Raw genomic sequence first — 17,085 nt, 5'->3', positions numbered from 1 at the left:
TGTTACAGGGAGGAAGGGTAAGTGATGAGATCCTCTCCATCTCTCTTCCCATCCTGTTGCTGCCATTAGTTTGAGCACTCCAGGATGCCCTGCTTGATAAAGGAATGCCCAGCGACTGCCCCTTGTACTCCTGGTGGGAGCTACACATTGACGACAACAGTTTTCGTGGTAGAAGAGCAGGAGCAGGCCTTGCGGCTCCTGGATCCTTCCACTTTGTTCATTCTCATGGCCAACCTTGTATCTCATCCATATTCCCATGTGCCCAGGGATTCATCAATGTCACCCTTGAAACCTGCTCAATGGCTGAGCTACTAAAACCTCGGTTGAAAAATTAGGAAAATATACAAATCCATGAGTGAAAAAAATTTCTTCATCTCAGTCTCTAATGTCCAAGTGTTTATCCAGATACTGTGGCCTTTGACCAGTTCAAATGCTAGACTGCATTATCACTTGTTTTTAGAGTAATTTCCTCACCAGATTTTATTGTAATTATTATATTATGATTTTTTTTGCTGCTCCAAATGGCCAAGGGAAGATTGGTCTCTTTTTTTGAGATCTTTAAAATGGTCCTTGCTCCTTTAAAACTGGCACATGAGTTCCTCTCCTATCACCAGTCTGAGCAATTATAAAATAATACCTGAACTGCAGAATTGAGTGCTCATTGCACATAAACTTTTCGTCATGTTAGGGCTATTGCTTAGTGTTGCTTTGTTCGAGTTTATTTCTTGTCTGATTGTACCCATACAACCTGACAAAAGTGTTCTCCAGTTCACAGTGCAAAACCATGCAAGGACACATATAGTCATAGCACCTATACAGACAAACATTGTACACACATACACACACACATACACACACACATACACACACACATACACACACACATACACACACACACACATACACACACACATACACACACACATACACACACACATACACACACACACACACATACACACACACATATCTATATATCTATATATAGATATCTATATATATATATATATATATATATATATACATATATATCTCTATATAGAGATATATCTATATATCTATATATATTAAGATAAATATTATTACAGGTACACGCTCCTTTATCCAGACATCTAAAATCTGGAAAGCTCCAAAATTCGGCAAGTGGGGACCAGCGGTCAGGGCAGGCGGCCGAGTGGCCGCCAGTTGGGGGAGACAGCCGAGGGAACACGGTTGGGGGGAGGCGGCTGAGGGAACGTGGTTGGGCGAGATGGCTAGGCAACTGGAAGGGGGTGGAGATGGATACGGCAGCACAATTCGGGTGGGCTTTCTGAAATCCGGAAAAATCTGAAATTCGGAACACACTGTCCCCCAATGGTTCTGGATAAAGGATCGTGTACCTGTAATAAATAGTAGAGTTTTGGAGAATTGTTTTAGCAGTTCAACAGTCATTAAGCGATCTCGCTGTCTGTGAGAAGAAGCTATTCTTTAGTCTAGTGGATCTGGCTCTAATACTTCTGTATCTTTCACAACGGGAGTAGCTGGAAGATGCTGCGTGCAGGCTATTAGGGGTCCTCCCTGATTTTGTGTGCCCACTTTAAATAGTGATCTCAGTAAAACACATCAATGGAGGGGGGGGTGGGTGGAGAGGCAAACCCCAGTGATCCTCTCTGCAGCTTTAATGGTCCTCTGGATTTACCTCTGATTTGATGCTTTACAGCAACCATACCACACTGTGATGCAGCCGGCCAGGATACTCTCAATAGAGCTCCTATAGGAAGTTGACTGAAAGGACCCCAGAGGCCTTGTCGGCCTCTCTTAACAGGAAGTCCTGTTGCGACTTCCTGACCAGTGCAGAAATGTGTGTCTAGAGTAGATTAATTCTTAAATGGACTCCAAGTAATGTGCTCTCCATTACTGAGGTATTAATGTGTCGTGAACAGCGATTGTCCCTGGTCCTCCTGAAATCCACAATAATCTTCTTTGCCTTGATAAAGTTGAGAGTTAAGCTATTATTCTCATACCATTTCATGAGATTTTCCACCTCTTATCTGTAGTTTGACTCATCCTTGATGCTGATGAGGCTACCTACTGTTGTGTCATCTGCAAACGATTACTCTGTTGGAGCTGGATCTAGTGTTGCATTCATGGGTCAGTAGCGTGAACAGGAATGGGCTGAGCACACAGCATTGAGGTGCACTAGTGCTCTGTGTGATGGTGCTCGATGTTCTGCTGCCAACCCTGTCACACTGGTCTTTCCATTAGGAAGTCCAGAATCCAGTAACAGAGAGGGGTGTTGAGTCCGAGCAAGGACAGCTTCTCCACCAGCCTCTTGGGTATGATTGGGCTGAAATCAAAGAACAGCAGCCTGGCATATGAGATGTTGTTCTCCAGGTAGGTCAGGGCAGAATGGAGGGACAAGGCTATAGTATCGTCAGTGGAATAGTTCTGTCTGGAGGTGAATTGAAATGGGTCCAGTGTCTCCAGGAGGTGTGCATTCCATCACCAGATGCTCAAAGCATTTCATACTGGTTGTGGTCAGTGCCACTGGGTGGTAGATGTTGAGGCTTTTTACTGCCTTTTCTTTGGTACCAGGACATTGGCTGCCTCAAAACCCTCGGGAACAATGGACTGCTGCAATTACATGCTAAAGATCTCCATAAGGACCTCCGTCAGTTGATTTTTATGTAACTAAAAATATTAGATTCCCTTTCTAAATAGTTCGACACACTATTTACACACTAACAGAATAAAAAAAATGTGTTTTCAGAACCATTTTTTGAAATTAGAAACTATCTAATAGAACAAAAATGAAAGTATTCATTTTCTTTTCACATTGGTCTTTAGAAGCTGAAAGAAGTTGTGGCAAAAACTCTCGAGGATAATGGAATCTCAAAGAACCATAAATCTTTTGTGTCTTGCAGCCAGCGTCTATTTAAAATATCCTTGTTTTATCTCAAGGTAGGTCATCTTTAGACCCACAGTCCAGTCCTTCATCCAGCTGTTATTCTATATTGTTTCAATATTTAAAATGAAACTGTCTACCTTGCTTTTTCAGGTTAAAGTGGTTTGGTTTGCTATTTGTAAGGTAATTAATCTATCTTCAGATATGAATTGATCGAATTTCCACAGAGTATACTTTTGTTGCCTTATCCCATTGATAATGAGATCAATAAAGTCACTAAAACACCATTGATCAACTTGCACATTTGATTTTATTGCACATCTAACAGCTGCAGTGGTTTTACTGGCAATGATGGCTTGCCATCCACCTGCTTGTTATTGGCAGTCTAAGACATTGATGTGTTCTACGGAGCCCCTTTAATAACTTGCATCAATATGTAACTCAAGAAGCAGAGAGAAGGTTTAAGCTGAAGGAATAAAACTGATAGAATAAAAATAGATGCTGAGCCCAAAATACGAGTGAATGATCTAAAGAAAGACATCAGTGGGATAGAAGAGTCACAGCAACTAATCGACAATGGACCTCCAGGGAAAGTACTAAATTGGTAGAAGACTAATTACAACATTATTTGACAGGAGTTGGGAGAGAACACTGGGAGCATCTCTGACTGAGCAATGCCGCATCTGCCATGTGTGAGTGCTTCAAAGGCTAGATGGTCAGAATACAGGATCAACGGTTCCAGTGAGGAAGAAAGTTGAGGATGGCAAGGTTTGCGAACGTTGAATAAAGAGGTGTTGTAAATTTACTTAAAAATATAAAGGAAGCATATGTAATGATTAGAAAATTCAGATGGGATAGGGTTTGTGAAGAGTTCAAACGTAGCAAGAGAGAACTGAAACATGGAATCAGGAAAGCCAAATGGGATCATGAAAGAGTGGATGCCTGAAACCTCGGATAGTACTGAACCCTATATATACTATGTTTTACCTATATATACATACTTATGATAAATTTTAATTTATAAATTAGGCACAAGAAGAGATTAACAACAATAACTAATAATAAAATAGAACAATTATAACAATATCCTTTTTTAATAAAAGGTTACTAGAACACAAACACTGCAATACAGCGACATTCTATCTGATAACCGAGATAGCAACTAACTGACTAATGGGCAGGTAGCGTATACAGCGTGGATACGCTGGACAAAGGGATGATTCACATCCTGGGCAGGATGGCGTGAGATTTCATCATGCTACTCAGAACGGCGCACAATTTAAAACTTGTACACCCCCACCCACGCACTCCTCCATACACACACCCTCTCTCTTTCTCAAAGCAAGAGGGTGGCTGGAGGAAGGGTGGAACCACTCAAGGAGAAGGAAAGGAATTTATTATGTTGGAGTCAGAGGAAATGGCTGAGATACTAAACAACATCTTTGCATCACTCTTCACCATGAAATATGTGGTGGATAGTGAGATCAGTGGAGGTTACACTGCTATTCTAGGGCATGTTGATATCAAGAAGGAAGAAGTGTTGGGTCTCCTGAAGAACATTATGCAGATAAGTACCTAGGGACAGAAAGGATCTTTCCCAGTTTATTGAGAGAGACAAGAAAGGAGAATACTGGGGCCTTGAGATCCTTTCATCCTCTTTAGTCACAGGTAAGATTCTTGAGGACATAGTAGTAACCATTTCTGTTCCTTTGTTTACAAATGCAGTAGGGATAATCCAGCAAATTATTGGCTGGCGAGCCTTTCATCAGTGGTAGTCTAAAAGGTAGCCCTACTTTCATCTTGAAAAGTATGGTTTTGTTAGAGATAGTCAGCATAGTTTTGTTTTTTGCGGAGGTCATGAAGGTGATTGATGGGCGTAGTAGAGTAGATGTTGACCACATTAACTTTAAATAAACTATTTGACAATATATCTCATGATAAATTGATCCAGATGATTACAGCATGTGAAAATAGTCGATCTGTCGGGGAAGATTGCCAAAGGTTTCAGCAGGATTTTTACCAATTGGAAATATGGGCAGAGAAATAACAGATGGCATTTAATCTGGACAAGTGTGAGGTATTGTTCTTTGTCATTGAATGCAAGAAGAGAGTGATCCCTACAGGATGGCGACCACGGCAGGATACCAGCAAGGGGCTCAGTAGCTGAGAGACCAACACAGGCTGCGGGCGACTTGCGGTCATGAGAACCAGGTATCAGAGCCGGGATTTGAGTGGGTACTGAGGACAAGAAGGGTTCCCAACAGGCCTTGGACATGAAAGGCTTCCTGATCATGTCAGTGGTTTGCATCTGGAGCTCAGGTTACCTGTGGATTGAACACGTTTTTGCGGCAACAGAGGCTGTGTGAGCACTGGAAGTGAATCCACAGATACTCAGTGACTCTGAAGGGACTCCCTTTTGCTTCTCTTTCCCTCTTACTGTAAGAGGTGCCAGTGACATTTTATCTACCTTGCAGCAAGCAGAAGGCGATTTTGTGTAATATTAGATGTTCTGTACTATTACATGACAATAAAGGAATCTTGGAAAGTATGCAGTAAATTGAAGGATTCTTAGGAGCATGGTGTGTAGAAGGATCCTGAGGTTCTAGTTCATACCTCCCTGAAAGTGACTACACCAGTGGATAAGGTGGTAAAGAAGTACAGACAGGGCATTGACTTTAGTCCTCGCAACTGTATAAAACTTCTGTTAGGCCAGATTTGAAGTATTGTGTGCAGCTCTGGTTGCTGCATTACAAGATGTGGAGGCTTTGGAGAGGGTGCAGAAGAGGTTCTCTACGATGTTAGCTATATTAGAGAATATTATAAGGATACTGTTATGAGCCCAAAGGACCCCAGAACCCAGCAGCAATAGACATTCACCAAGACAAGTGGTTTTTAAAACAAAAGATATTTTTAATCAACTTTAAACATGAAAATAGAATCAAACTTTAACTTAACTCAATACTTAACTAACCCAATTAACCGCCTTCTAATTCTAAGCACACGTGAATGTAATGTATGTATAAATTTAAGAAAAATTCCTTGGTTCACAGTTCAATCTCACTTCTCCTTCTTCCAAGTTCTCTGGATGCAGGCAATTCTTATACAGTGCACAGAATTCAACATATATAAAGTTCACCAGGCTATGATGCTTGAAAGGTAAATGTTTACCACTCAGCAAGTTTCTTGTAGGGTTAACAGAGAAAGATTTGTTGTTCCAGGATTTCCACAACTGAGGTACCATCATTAGTCACCTCAATGTCTCGCTGATGAAACTTGCCCCATCGGGGTTTTCCAGATGGTAACCTCTTTCTTTCAGGTTACGACAGAACCCCTTCTGTTCCTCTTATTCCAAGAGACACATCAGACAGATAGCACTTCCAGCCATCCACTGCTTTGGAATTTTTCATCAGTTTCAACCAGCTCTTCCTGGCTTGCACTGTTCAGCTGCTTTTCAGTGTCACATACGCACAAGCTGAGAGGGCTTCTCTTGTCTCCCTCCCTCTCTCTCTCCAACTGAAACTTGCAGCAACCCCATGTGACTCTCTCACTTGCAAAACCCCCACCTTCTTCAGCAAATAACAGGAGTTCTTTCTTCTGCTCAAGCTGTTAGATAAACAAAACCCAGGATTGACCTTCCTGTTAGCACCCTGCAGAAAGGTACTTGTAGCCAGCCTGTCTCCAGTTCAAAACAATGGTCATTCATTTTATGATGTCATTTCAACCAGCACCTACTTGTGAATGTGCATACATTCTCCAGAGATCTTCACTATTTCTTCAGTCTTTCAAATAAGATCTGCTTTAAAATGTGTGTATGTATGTAATCTACTCTAAATCTTACCAAATTCTCCCAAATTATTAATCCATTACAATACATTGATAGGAAGGGTTTAAAGAACCCTTAGTCAGCATGTAAGAGTTGGACTGAAGAATTTCTAGGGACAAATGGGTTGTTTTCTTTGGAGCGTTGGATCCTGAGAGGCGAAGTTATAGAAGTTTTTTAAATTATCAAAGGCATTAATAGGGGAGATGGTCAGTCTTTTTTCCCAGAGTGAAGATGTCAAATACTAGACGTCATGATGAAAGAGGGAAAGTTTAAAGGAAATGCATGAGGGGGATTTTTTTTTTTACGCAGAAAGTGGTAGGTGCTTTCAAAGCACTGCTGAAAAACTGGTAAAGCAGATGCATTAGCAGTTTAAGAGGCTTTTGGACAGACAAATGAACAGGCAGGTGTTGTGAGTGAGGAAACAGGTTTGGTAGGTCTCAAAGGCAAGGACTCTGAACACAGTTTTGATGTAGGGAAGGAATCTATTTACAGAAGGCGAGTGTGGGATGAAGCACACACACACACACACAAAATGTCCCCTCCACCCCTTGCCTCAATGTAGGCACATGGTTCTATGCAACAAAGGACACTAATTAAACACTCCCAATCCTTTTAACAGTGCACATCTTACCAACAGTTTCTCTAGCACCCTTCCACATTTCTCGGCCTGGAGTGAAGCAGGGTGATCCCAAGATGGCAAAGAAAAAGAACAAAGAGCACATGGCACCTTTATAGTGCTGGAAAGACAAGCCCACATCATTTACTGGGGGTCAATGGCTGGATGGCAGGAGGGTTAATCTAATTACAACAGCATATGGCCCAAGGCCAAGTACAAGCAGGCTAGAGAGTGCAGGCTAGGTAATTTACATGGAACCACAGCAAGATGTGCACTAATGGGTGGGGCGGAACCAAACCTTGATTGGCAGCTGGTGTGTCCTCCAACTAGGTAGGGGGCAGTGATGCCACATGACAGCCACAACCCTTCCCAATACAATAGGGAATGGGAGTAGATGGGATTAGTTTAATTTTGCACCTTGATCAGGACAAGCGTGACAGGCCGAAGGACCTCCTGTGCTGTACTGTTGTATATCCTCTATAAAGTTCTGTACAGTCCACTTCTCAGATTTGGTTAAATTGGCATTAATAGGATCAAATTTTGGAAGCTGATTATAATACCATTAGCTGCTTTATTACACTTTAGCGTATCTGAGTGAATACTTTCTCTCCATTAAATGTAATTTAAAGAATTTATAATGGCAACAATATATTTAGGCTTTGGATGGAAATTAGTTGCTTGTGATCCTATGAAGTAATAGTCTGCAAGGTTCATATTGCCAATAATGATATGATATGGGCATTTGTAGATTCTTAAAACTTTCACAATCCAATGTGATGGTTAATGTGCACCTTGAGGCTGAAGAAAATTTGTGGAAATTAAGAGTTGTAAGGGAGTTTTTGAACAAAAGAGTTGATGGACAGCTATAGGGAGGGTGTGATGACAAAGCAAAATGGACTTCACGCTGTGATTATAATAATTGACTCATTCTTCACCATTGTGGCCAATTTTAGCTAGAAGTTGTTTCAAAGCACAAAAATGTCAAAGCTTTCCTATTAACTATCCGTTTCTCATTTCTCAAGTTCTGCTTTGGTTTAAATTTAATTGAATGGCCCACAAGTGAGCATTGTGGTTTAAAAAAAAATTGTCTTTGAACAACACCAGCAATGCAGTGATTCAGGTAATCACAAATCAATTTATTTCTTGTCAAAAGGACAATTACGGTGTTGAATGTAAAATGTGTTGGCAACCTCCTTTCAGTGGTGGGCACTGAAAGTTGGCATCTAATTGTAGATGCTATTGTTGATTATGGAGAAAAAAGTTCATAAATATTGGTTATTGAGAGAGAGAAAAGAATGTTGGAGGTGTATTTGGGTGTTCTTTTATTTCTTTTATTTCATTTCCCTGCTAAACTTATTTTGTAGGAAATTACAGAAGTACTTATTGGCGATTGATACCTTTTGTTTTAAACCATCATAACATAGAAACATTGCTGGCAAGTTTAGCATTTATTCCCATTGTCCATGGGAAGTAATAACAAACTGCCTCTGAATCACTGCAATCTTTCTAGTGAAAATGCTTCCATAGTGCAGTTGGGTTGGGAGTTTTAAGAATTCAACAGCGGTAAAGGAATGGCAAGATGATGTATGACGTGGAAAGGGCAATGTTCCAAAGCACTGCCGTTATTTAGCTCTGTGCAAATGCTGAAGAAGAATCTTTTTTTCAGAGTCCGGAAATGTGCCCATGGGCATCCAGTGATCAACTTTCAAGTCATTGGCAGAGAGGGGAAAAGATGGTTACAAGTCAGGGAACATATCGTCTGGATGATATGGTTCAGGATTTTTATGGTCAGAGTTCAGCTCAAAAACGATGATGCTCACTCGAAGAGATCTCATAGAGGAAGAATACATTGAGGTTTAGGCAAATCTCCGTCCACAATGAAGCTTTTCTGTTGGATTCTCTACACCTTTTGCATTTTCTTTCCTATTCTGATAATTGTGTAAAATGTTAATGTTTAAAGGGCTTTATGTATCACTACTAACTTAAGGAGAGACTAAAATGTAGAAGTTTGATGCAATTAATTGAAAAAGCTGGAAATACTTAGCAGGACTGGCAGCATTTGTGAAGAAACAGAATTCATGTTTTAGATTCATGATCTTTTGTCTGAACTTTGCAAGTTTGATGTAAATGCAAGAGTTCAGTTGTTCAGCAGACTAAGTTATCACCTGCCTGGCCGCTATTAACTTTGTGACCAGTTTTGCTGCTTTTAGGTTTTTTTTCTCATTGGATATGATAAGTCCAAATCACAGTGTCCAGTTGTCTAATGTTACTGAATGCTTTTCATTTCCAAATGGATATATTCTGTAAAATCCACCTATGTCTGATTTTGTCCAACAATCTTGTTTCCCCCTCACTTTGCTTAGTTTCTGTCATTATTTTCTTTTGCCATATCTTTTACCCCATTATTTTGCCCAAAAGTACAAAAACATGAATTAAAAAAAATATTAGCATACTATGGGATCCTGACCATGTAAAATTATCAAAGGAAGTGAAAGTGTAATTTTACCAAATTTCATATACTTTCTTACTGACATTTTTTTTTAATTTATAGGATTTAAAAACATCTCGTGGTCTACATGAAGAAATGAAGAAGGCTGCCAAAAATAACGTTCAGCAGGTAGGCCTATTTCTTTAGTAAAGCAAAATCTCTTTTCCAGTGACACCTTTGGGTTAAAATTGTAAGTTCCTCCTATGCCATTAGAGATCTGATTAATAAACAAATCAAATCTATTGCAGTGTCCTTCTATAGTCTTTCATGGCACAAAAAAAATCCACTGCTTCTGTCAGCTTCCAAAATGCATTTTCTGAACAGCTTTAATTCTGTACCTCTTCAACTATGGCATTCTAAATAGAATCAATTTGACTTTTTTTTGGCATCCAAAGTTTTCACATAATCAGAGATTGTATGGAATACACAAAAGTGTTGGAGAAACTCATACAGCAACTCTAGGATGTAAAAGGTAACTAACCTTTTGAGTCTGAGCCCTTTGTTAAGGTATGAGCAAAAAGCAGGAAGGTGCCTGAATAAAAAGATGGGGAGAGGAGGGGCAGGGAGAGGAGCATTGTCTACCTGTGGTCTAACAGGTAAAGAGATGGATATAGGTGGGAGGGTAGAAGACAAAAAGCTCTAAATGGAGAGGGAATGTGTGGGGGGCTAGAGGAAAGGAGGGAAAGGAGGCAGAGGGATGGGGAAAGAGACGGAGAAGAGGAGGATGTTTAATGGAAGGTGGAATAGATGGAATATTAGGTGTTGTTCCTCCAATTGCTGGTAGCCTTGGTTTGGCAGCACATGGAGGCCATGGATAAATATATTATTGTGGGAATAGTGTGTGGAATTAAAAGGGTTGGCCACTGGAAGATCCCTGTTATTGCAGCAGGCCGAGTGAAGGTGCTCAATGAAACAGTCACCCTGTCTGCATCCGGTTTCTCCGATGTAGAGGAGGCCGCAAAGGGAGTTCTGATTGCAGTAGATGACCCTTGCAGCTTCACAAGTGTGGCCCCAAATGGTGGTGAGGGAGGTATTCTCTCTTTGAAGGGAGTTCTGTGAGTCTTTTTCACTTTTCCTCTTCTGCAATCCTTGCTGCTATCAAGCTATTCAGATGCCTGTCTGTGTTTTGCTCAGACGTTGATGAAGGACTCAGGCTCAAAGCATTGGTTACCGTTTACTTCCTCTAGGTGCTGTGTGACCTGCTGAGATTCTCCAGCACTTTTGTATATACCACTGCAATCCCAGCATCTGCAGGCTTTCTATTAACTGCAATCCCAGAATGTGCTCATTGTTGACCCGTGGTGTTAGAACTGCTTTGGATTATGAAGGGTAAAATGTGAACCATGCTTAGACCAGGTGTTGCTGGGGGCATTCTTTTGATTGATTTTAGTATCAGTTTTAAGACAGATTTGAACAGAACTTCTGAGTGACAGGCTTAAACAATATTTGAATCATAATGGGGTTAGAATTTGTCACAAATTAAACTATTGCACTGTTTCCTGATGGTGCTGGGGGGGGGGGTCATATATTCTTCATTTTTGTATATGCGATGGCAGCAATTCTACAAGCATCAACATCCTATCACTGGGTTCTACCTCAAGTTTATTGACACACATATCAAGATGCAGTGAGAAGGTTGCTTTGCAAGCATTCCTGCTAGACATCCCATACATTCTTTGGCTTGGCTTCGCGGACGAAGATTTAAGGAGGGGGTAAATGTCCACGTCACCTGCAGGCTCGTTTGTGGCTGACAAGTCCGATGCGGGACAGGCAGACACGGTTGCAGGGGAAAATTGGTTGGTTGGGATTGGGTGTTGGGTTTTTCCTCCTTTGCCTTTTGTCAGTGAGGTGGGCTCTGCGGTCTTCTTCAAAGGAGGTTGCTGCCCGCCGAACTGTGAGGCGCCAAGATGTACGGTTTGAGGCGATATCAGCTCACTGGCGGTGGTCAATGTGGCAGGCACCAAGAGATTTCTTTAGGCAGTCCTTGTACCTCTTCTTTGGTGCACCTCTGTCACGATGGCCAGTGGAGAGCTCGCCATATAACACGATCTTGGGAAGGCGATGGTCCTCCATTCTGGAGACGTGACCCACCCAGCGTAGCTGGATCTTTATGGACTCGATGTTGTTGGCCTCTGCCATCTCGAGTACTTCGATGTTAGGGATGAAGTCGCTCCAATGAATGTTGAGGATGGAGCGGAGACAACGCTGGTGGAAGCGTTCTAGGAGCCGTAGGTGATGCCGGTAGAGGACCCATGATTCAGAGCCGAACAGGAGTGTGGGTATGACAACGGCTCTGTATACGCTTATCTTTGTGAGGTTTTTCAGTTGGTTGTTTTTCCGGACTCTTTTGTGTAGTCTTCCAAAGGCGCTATTTGCCTTGGCGAGTCTGTTGTCTATCTCTTTGTCGATCCTTGCATCTGATGAAATGGTGCAGCCGAGACAGGTAAACTGGTTGACCGTTTTGAGTTTTGTGCGCCCAATGGAGTTGTGGGGGGGCTGGTAGTCATCGTGGGGAGTAAAACAGGTACAGAAGTGCATCAGTTGGTATGGAGAAAAGGCAACATAATTTTACTATTGTGAGGTTCATTTAGGAGTTTGATAACAGCAGGAAAGAAAGTGTCCTCTAGAAGTGCATGTTCTCATGACTCTTCTTCCTGACAGATGCAGGGGGATGATGAGAGTACAGCCAGGGTGGGACGAGTCTTTTAATATGTTAGCTGTTTTTAACAGGCAACAGGTAGTATGGTTGGAGTCTTGAATGTTGAAGATGTAAGATCTACAGCAAATTAGTGTGTTGCACAGGCTTGAAACCTCTCCTACAGAATTGCTCAAATTTGGTTTTCACTGCTGACTGGAAAGGTGTTGGCCACTTCTGAAAGTGAATTGAATGAACAATCCACAGGGCTGAGCGAAGAACAAGGGACATGAAATTCATAGTATATGTACACAGACAGCCAGCACAAACATGATGGGCCAAGTGATCTCTTTCTCTTTCTGTTGACTCACTCTGTCAACTTCGTCAGCAGTGGCACTGGCTTATTGCTCATCTCTTGTGACAAATGTGGAAAATAGGTTGGCTACCTCTACTGAGACAACCTAAAATAACCTCTTTGAATTACTGCAGTACCAATGAATAAAATTTCGATTACTTTTGGAGGAATTAATTTAACACTGCACAAATTGATTTTTAAAAAAATACATTTTTCAGATCACGCTGGTACAAAAGTTCAACATGTTCGTGAATTGAGTCTGAATTAATTAAGAAAGCTTTTCTCAGATTGCTGCTGAGAATTGTACAAGTGTTTTCTTTGGTTGAAAATTATAGACAACTTGTATCAGAAAAAGCAACTGCTACAATCTTTTACAGTCAAATAGCATAACATACAAGATCTTTCCTTTGAAGTCATTTTTTGTTGGGGTTTCAAGTCCTGTGAAGATTTTTCTGTAACTTTTAGCTTCATGTGTTTTTCATTTCTGTTAAGAAATTAACAAAGAAATATTGACAGGAATACATATTTGATTAATTGGGGCCATGTTTCAGAAAAAGGATTTGGCAAGTTAGTACTGAGATGTATTTAATCAGGGTCCTGTAAATGTTGGAGTTTTTTTTACCACAGATGGTTGTGCATATTGAGTTTACTCTTGGTTGAGTGATTAATATTTGAGCACTGAATTGAGGTCTATTGGAAAAGAGGATTAGAGGGCAAATGCAGGAACACCCATGATCTGCAGAACGGGTGGGGGAGGGGAAGATGTTTGGCCTAATCCTCATCATCAATATTACGGGACCTGCTGAGTTCCTCCAGCATATTATTAACATTGACTTTCTGTTTCTGTTAACCTCCCCCTCCCCCCCAGTCTTTTCCTGTGACTCCTTTCCTCTAGCTCAGGCTCTCTTTCTTCAGAGCCACAAACTATCCCCTCCCCCACTTAATTCTCATCTTTCCTCTTATCAAATACAATTAACATCCTTTATCTGTTGGCGTTTATTCCTCCCCTTCCCATTCTTCCCTTTCCACCAACCTTTTTAATGAAAGCCATGAGACATGCTGAGCTCCTCCAGCATTTCTGTATTTTTACTACAATCAGAGCACCTGCAGACTTTCGTGTTTTACTCTCCATCATTTCCCTGCTAAACTTATTTTGTAGCTCTAGGCAGCCGCCTGTTTTTCTTTTTCCAGACTGAATGAATGGATGAATTAAATTTGTCTTTAATAGAATATTAGAAAAGATGACCTCTAATTAGAGGTTGAAGCCATCTGTCCCTTTGTTGTTCACTTCATTTCCTCTCTGCACCACCTAGTCTGATCCATTGAAGCAGATCAACCCTTGCACATGTTTGATCCAGTGGTAGCCTTCAAATCCTATGTCACCTGTGTTCTAAACATTAATTACTAAACCTCTTGCATGTCATAAACTAACAATACCATTGTTAGTCTTTTACCTCTTTCCATCACCTTCCCAGCTTCGTCCCATTCCATCTTTTTAAGCTCTCTTGCATCAGATGAGTTGGGAGAAGGCTCATCAAGTTGTTTCCTGGGATGAAAGATTAATCTTATGAAGAACAATTGAGCAGGCCTAAAATTCTGTGGATTATGAAAGAATGGGAGGTGAACCTATTGAAATGTATAGATTCCAAGACTGCCGGCAGATTCCAAAGTTATACAAGGTGTGAAAGGGACCTCTGACCCATCTCAGTCATACTGTCCAAGATGCATATCTGTGCTTATCCCATTTGCCTTTTTGGCTCGCATCTCTTTAAAGCTTTCCATTGTATCAGTCCAATTGACTTCAATGTTGTAATTATACCTGCCTTCCTTCCCTTGCTCTTCACAATGTCCTAGGATAAACCTGGCCACTCCCTGGAGATCTGTCCAATTTTGTGCCTTCCAGACAGCTCCTTTACATTGTCAATGTGATTCATGATTGATGGGAGTATTGCAGATGAGATATCTTCCCTTGAGGAACAATTTAGTACCTCTGGCCATATTTATAGTTTAGGGGCCTGCATGTTTGAGATTGAGTTATGGGGCAATTTCTCTTCTTGGAGGATGGTGAATGTTTGGAATTCTCTTTCCAAGAGAAGTGGAATCATTAAACATGTGTCATGTTGAAATAGTTGGACTTTTCATCTGTCAGGAAGTCAGGGAAATGCCCAACTGGCAAGAAGTTGGAGCTCAGGCTGGGATTAGATAAACCATGATCTCCCTGAATGGAAGAGCAGTCTTGAGCGGCCAAATGGCAAGCTCGAATTCCTATTTCTAATATTCTTGTGTATCTACCATTGAGTACCATCTTTCCATTGCATTATTAACAGTGGCCTTTTGTTCTTACCCAGCTGATTCTCCGCTTACCTTTTATCGAGTTTGTAGCAAGATGCAGAATGGAAATGTGCCCTTTGCCTTCATGAACATTTGACCATCTGTTTACTCTTAACCCTACACTCCCCTGAGATTCTACCCCTCACTTACCAGCCTACAAGTCTTTAGGATGTGGTACGAAGCAGGATCACTCGAAGGAAATGCTCAGGACAAACGTGTAAACTCCATCTAACACCAGAGGGCAAGATTGAACCTGGGTGTCTGGAGCTGTGAGCCAAGAACTTGACTATCTACATGCCTCCCTTTTGGTAGTTCCACTTTGCTTTCATGTAGTCCCTCTCCTGCCTCCTCCCCAGCATATGCATCGTTATAAGGACAGCCTTTTCTGCCACGTGCTCCCTATCCCTCTCATGTTGTGCCTCATAGTTGTAAAACCTTTTTAACCATTCTAGTGTTCTTGTTCCATTTCAAGGTCATTGTGATGATTGCAAATGGAAATGCAATAGAACATAGAGGCAGGTGAAAGCAACATTTCTTGTGCATCAAGTGTCTACTGTTTCTCCTCAGGTGATTGACTGGGTGTTGGAAAAGGCCGATAAGAAATGAAATTCAGTGTTTGCTCATTAACAAGAAATCCATGAAGAGAGGTCCTAAATCTAGTTACATCATTCAGCACCCAGAGATGATGACTCATTTGTTGCCAACAATGAAGAGTGGAACTTATACACCTTGTTCACTGAATGTTGCTCATTCTGAAAATTAAAATAATTTGGAGCCAGTATAATCATAGATAACTAAAAAAACTATTTTTGTATTGGTTTTTATGCTTTTAAAATTTAAAATGTTTTTTTAATCTTGTTGTGGCTTTAAATCAAGTTATTTTTTACAGAATTTGTTGTTTAAATGTTAATACTATTTTTTCAGATTAATTTTATTAATGTCAACATTAATCCATTTTTCCAGTTTTTGGATATGTGACAAGTGTCCAATCGCTCCAATCAAAAATCTGTTTAATCAGAACCATTTGGAACATGGTTAAATAATCCAGGTGAAAAAGTGCAATGCCTTTAAACAGCTGGAAATTTACTCAACACATTTGTCCAAAATAGGGCAAACCAGGATCACTTCCCCTTTCAGTTAGAGAAGCTCATATATTTTAAATCTATGCAGTGTTTATGTTCTTATCAAGATCTCAGATTTCCACAAACACCCTCTCCTGGAAAGGCTTGTCTCACATAAGACCCAGTGCACTTTGTTATTTTTATGGTATTTTAGTCTAATAATATTTTTTAAAATGCTAGCAAACACATGTTCAAACATATCCTGCTATATTTTCTCAAGATTCATTCCGCTGCTCATAACAATTGTTCAGCCATGAGGCTTTGAGCTTTGCCTAATTGTGCAGATTCTTCCTGGTAATGAGCCTGCAGATTACTTGCCAATTATGTCAAGCCTCAGCTAACATTTTTTTTAAAGATTTGGGAGTTGCTCTGATTTTTATTTGTCCAATTTTTGACTATGACTTGTAACTGGATCAAATGAACATCTGTTATTTGCAATGTCCTTATTTTTGGAATTATTTAAAAGGAAGTGCTGTAAAGCTGTGTTTTTTTTCCACAACCTAAGCTTGCAGAGTAATTACTTAAACTTAGCTTGTACACAAGTTATTTTCAAATTGTAGGATATACCCTTGTAATGCAGTAAATTAATAAACAAAGGAATAAAGTCATGATCATTGTTTATTCAACAATTTTTCAGATCAGTTATTAATTATATTACAAAACCCAAGAGAAACAAAGCACTTTTTTTCTTTCACGAAAAGAAAACATTCATCTACAAATCACCTCTTGAACTCTATTGCCTTCAGATTCTGTTGCCAACAGCAGTCAATATCAGTTTGTAAAGCTGGTTTTCCTCTTTCCCCATTTTAAGATTTTTCTAAATCCCACCAAA

The 17,085-nt window shown here is 40.5% G+C and overlaps 1 protein-coding gene across 9 annotated transcripts in view; it reads left to right on the top strand.

Moving 5' to 3' along the window:
* The window catches only part of mtbp (MDM2 binding protein), a 108,881-nt gene extending 91,999 nt beyond the window's left edge, over nucleotides 1-16,882 (top strand). For 4 of the 9 annotated variants that reach the window (XM_069920950.1, XM_069920949.1, XM_069920945.1 and 1 more), the window contains 4 exons: nucleotides 2,827-2,940; nucleotides 3,038-3,067; nucleotides 9,875-9,940; nucleotides 15,700-16,882. In XM_069920950.1, coding sequence (XP_069777051.1) covers nucleotides 2,827-2,940; nucleotides 3,038-3,067; nucleotides 9,875-9,940; nucleotides 15,700-15,738 — 249 coding nt within the window. In that variant the 3' untranslated portion in view covers nucleotides 15,739-16,882. Of the gene's footprint in view, nucleotides 1-2,826; nucleotides 2,941-3,037; nucleotides 3,068-3,519; nucleotides 3,676-5,961; nucleotides 6,041-9,874; nucleotides 9,941-15,699 lie in introns of those variants that run through there. The other 5 variants (XM_069920948.1, XR_011352151.1, XR_011352152.1 and 2 more) reach the window with 5 other exon arrangements.
* Nucleotides 16,883-17,085: the final 203 nt, after the last annotated feature.

Source organism: Narcine bancroftii, chromosome 2, assembly GCF_036971445.1.
Source record: "Narcine bancroftii isolate sNarBan1 chromosome 2, sNarBan1.hap1, whole genome shotgun sequence".
Lineage (NCBI taxonomy): Eukaryota > Metazoa > Chordata > Chondrichthyes > Torpediniformes > Narcinidae > Narcine > Narcine bancroftii.
Note: the sequence above shows the minus strand (reverse complement) of the source record. Positions and strands in the feature narration are given on the sequence as shown.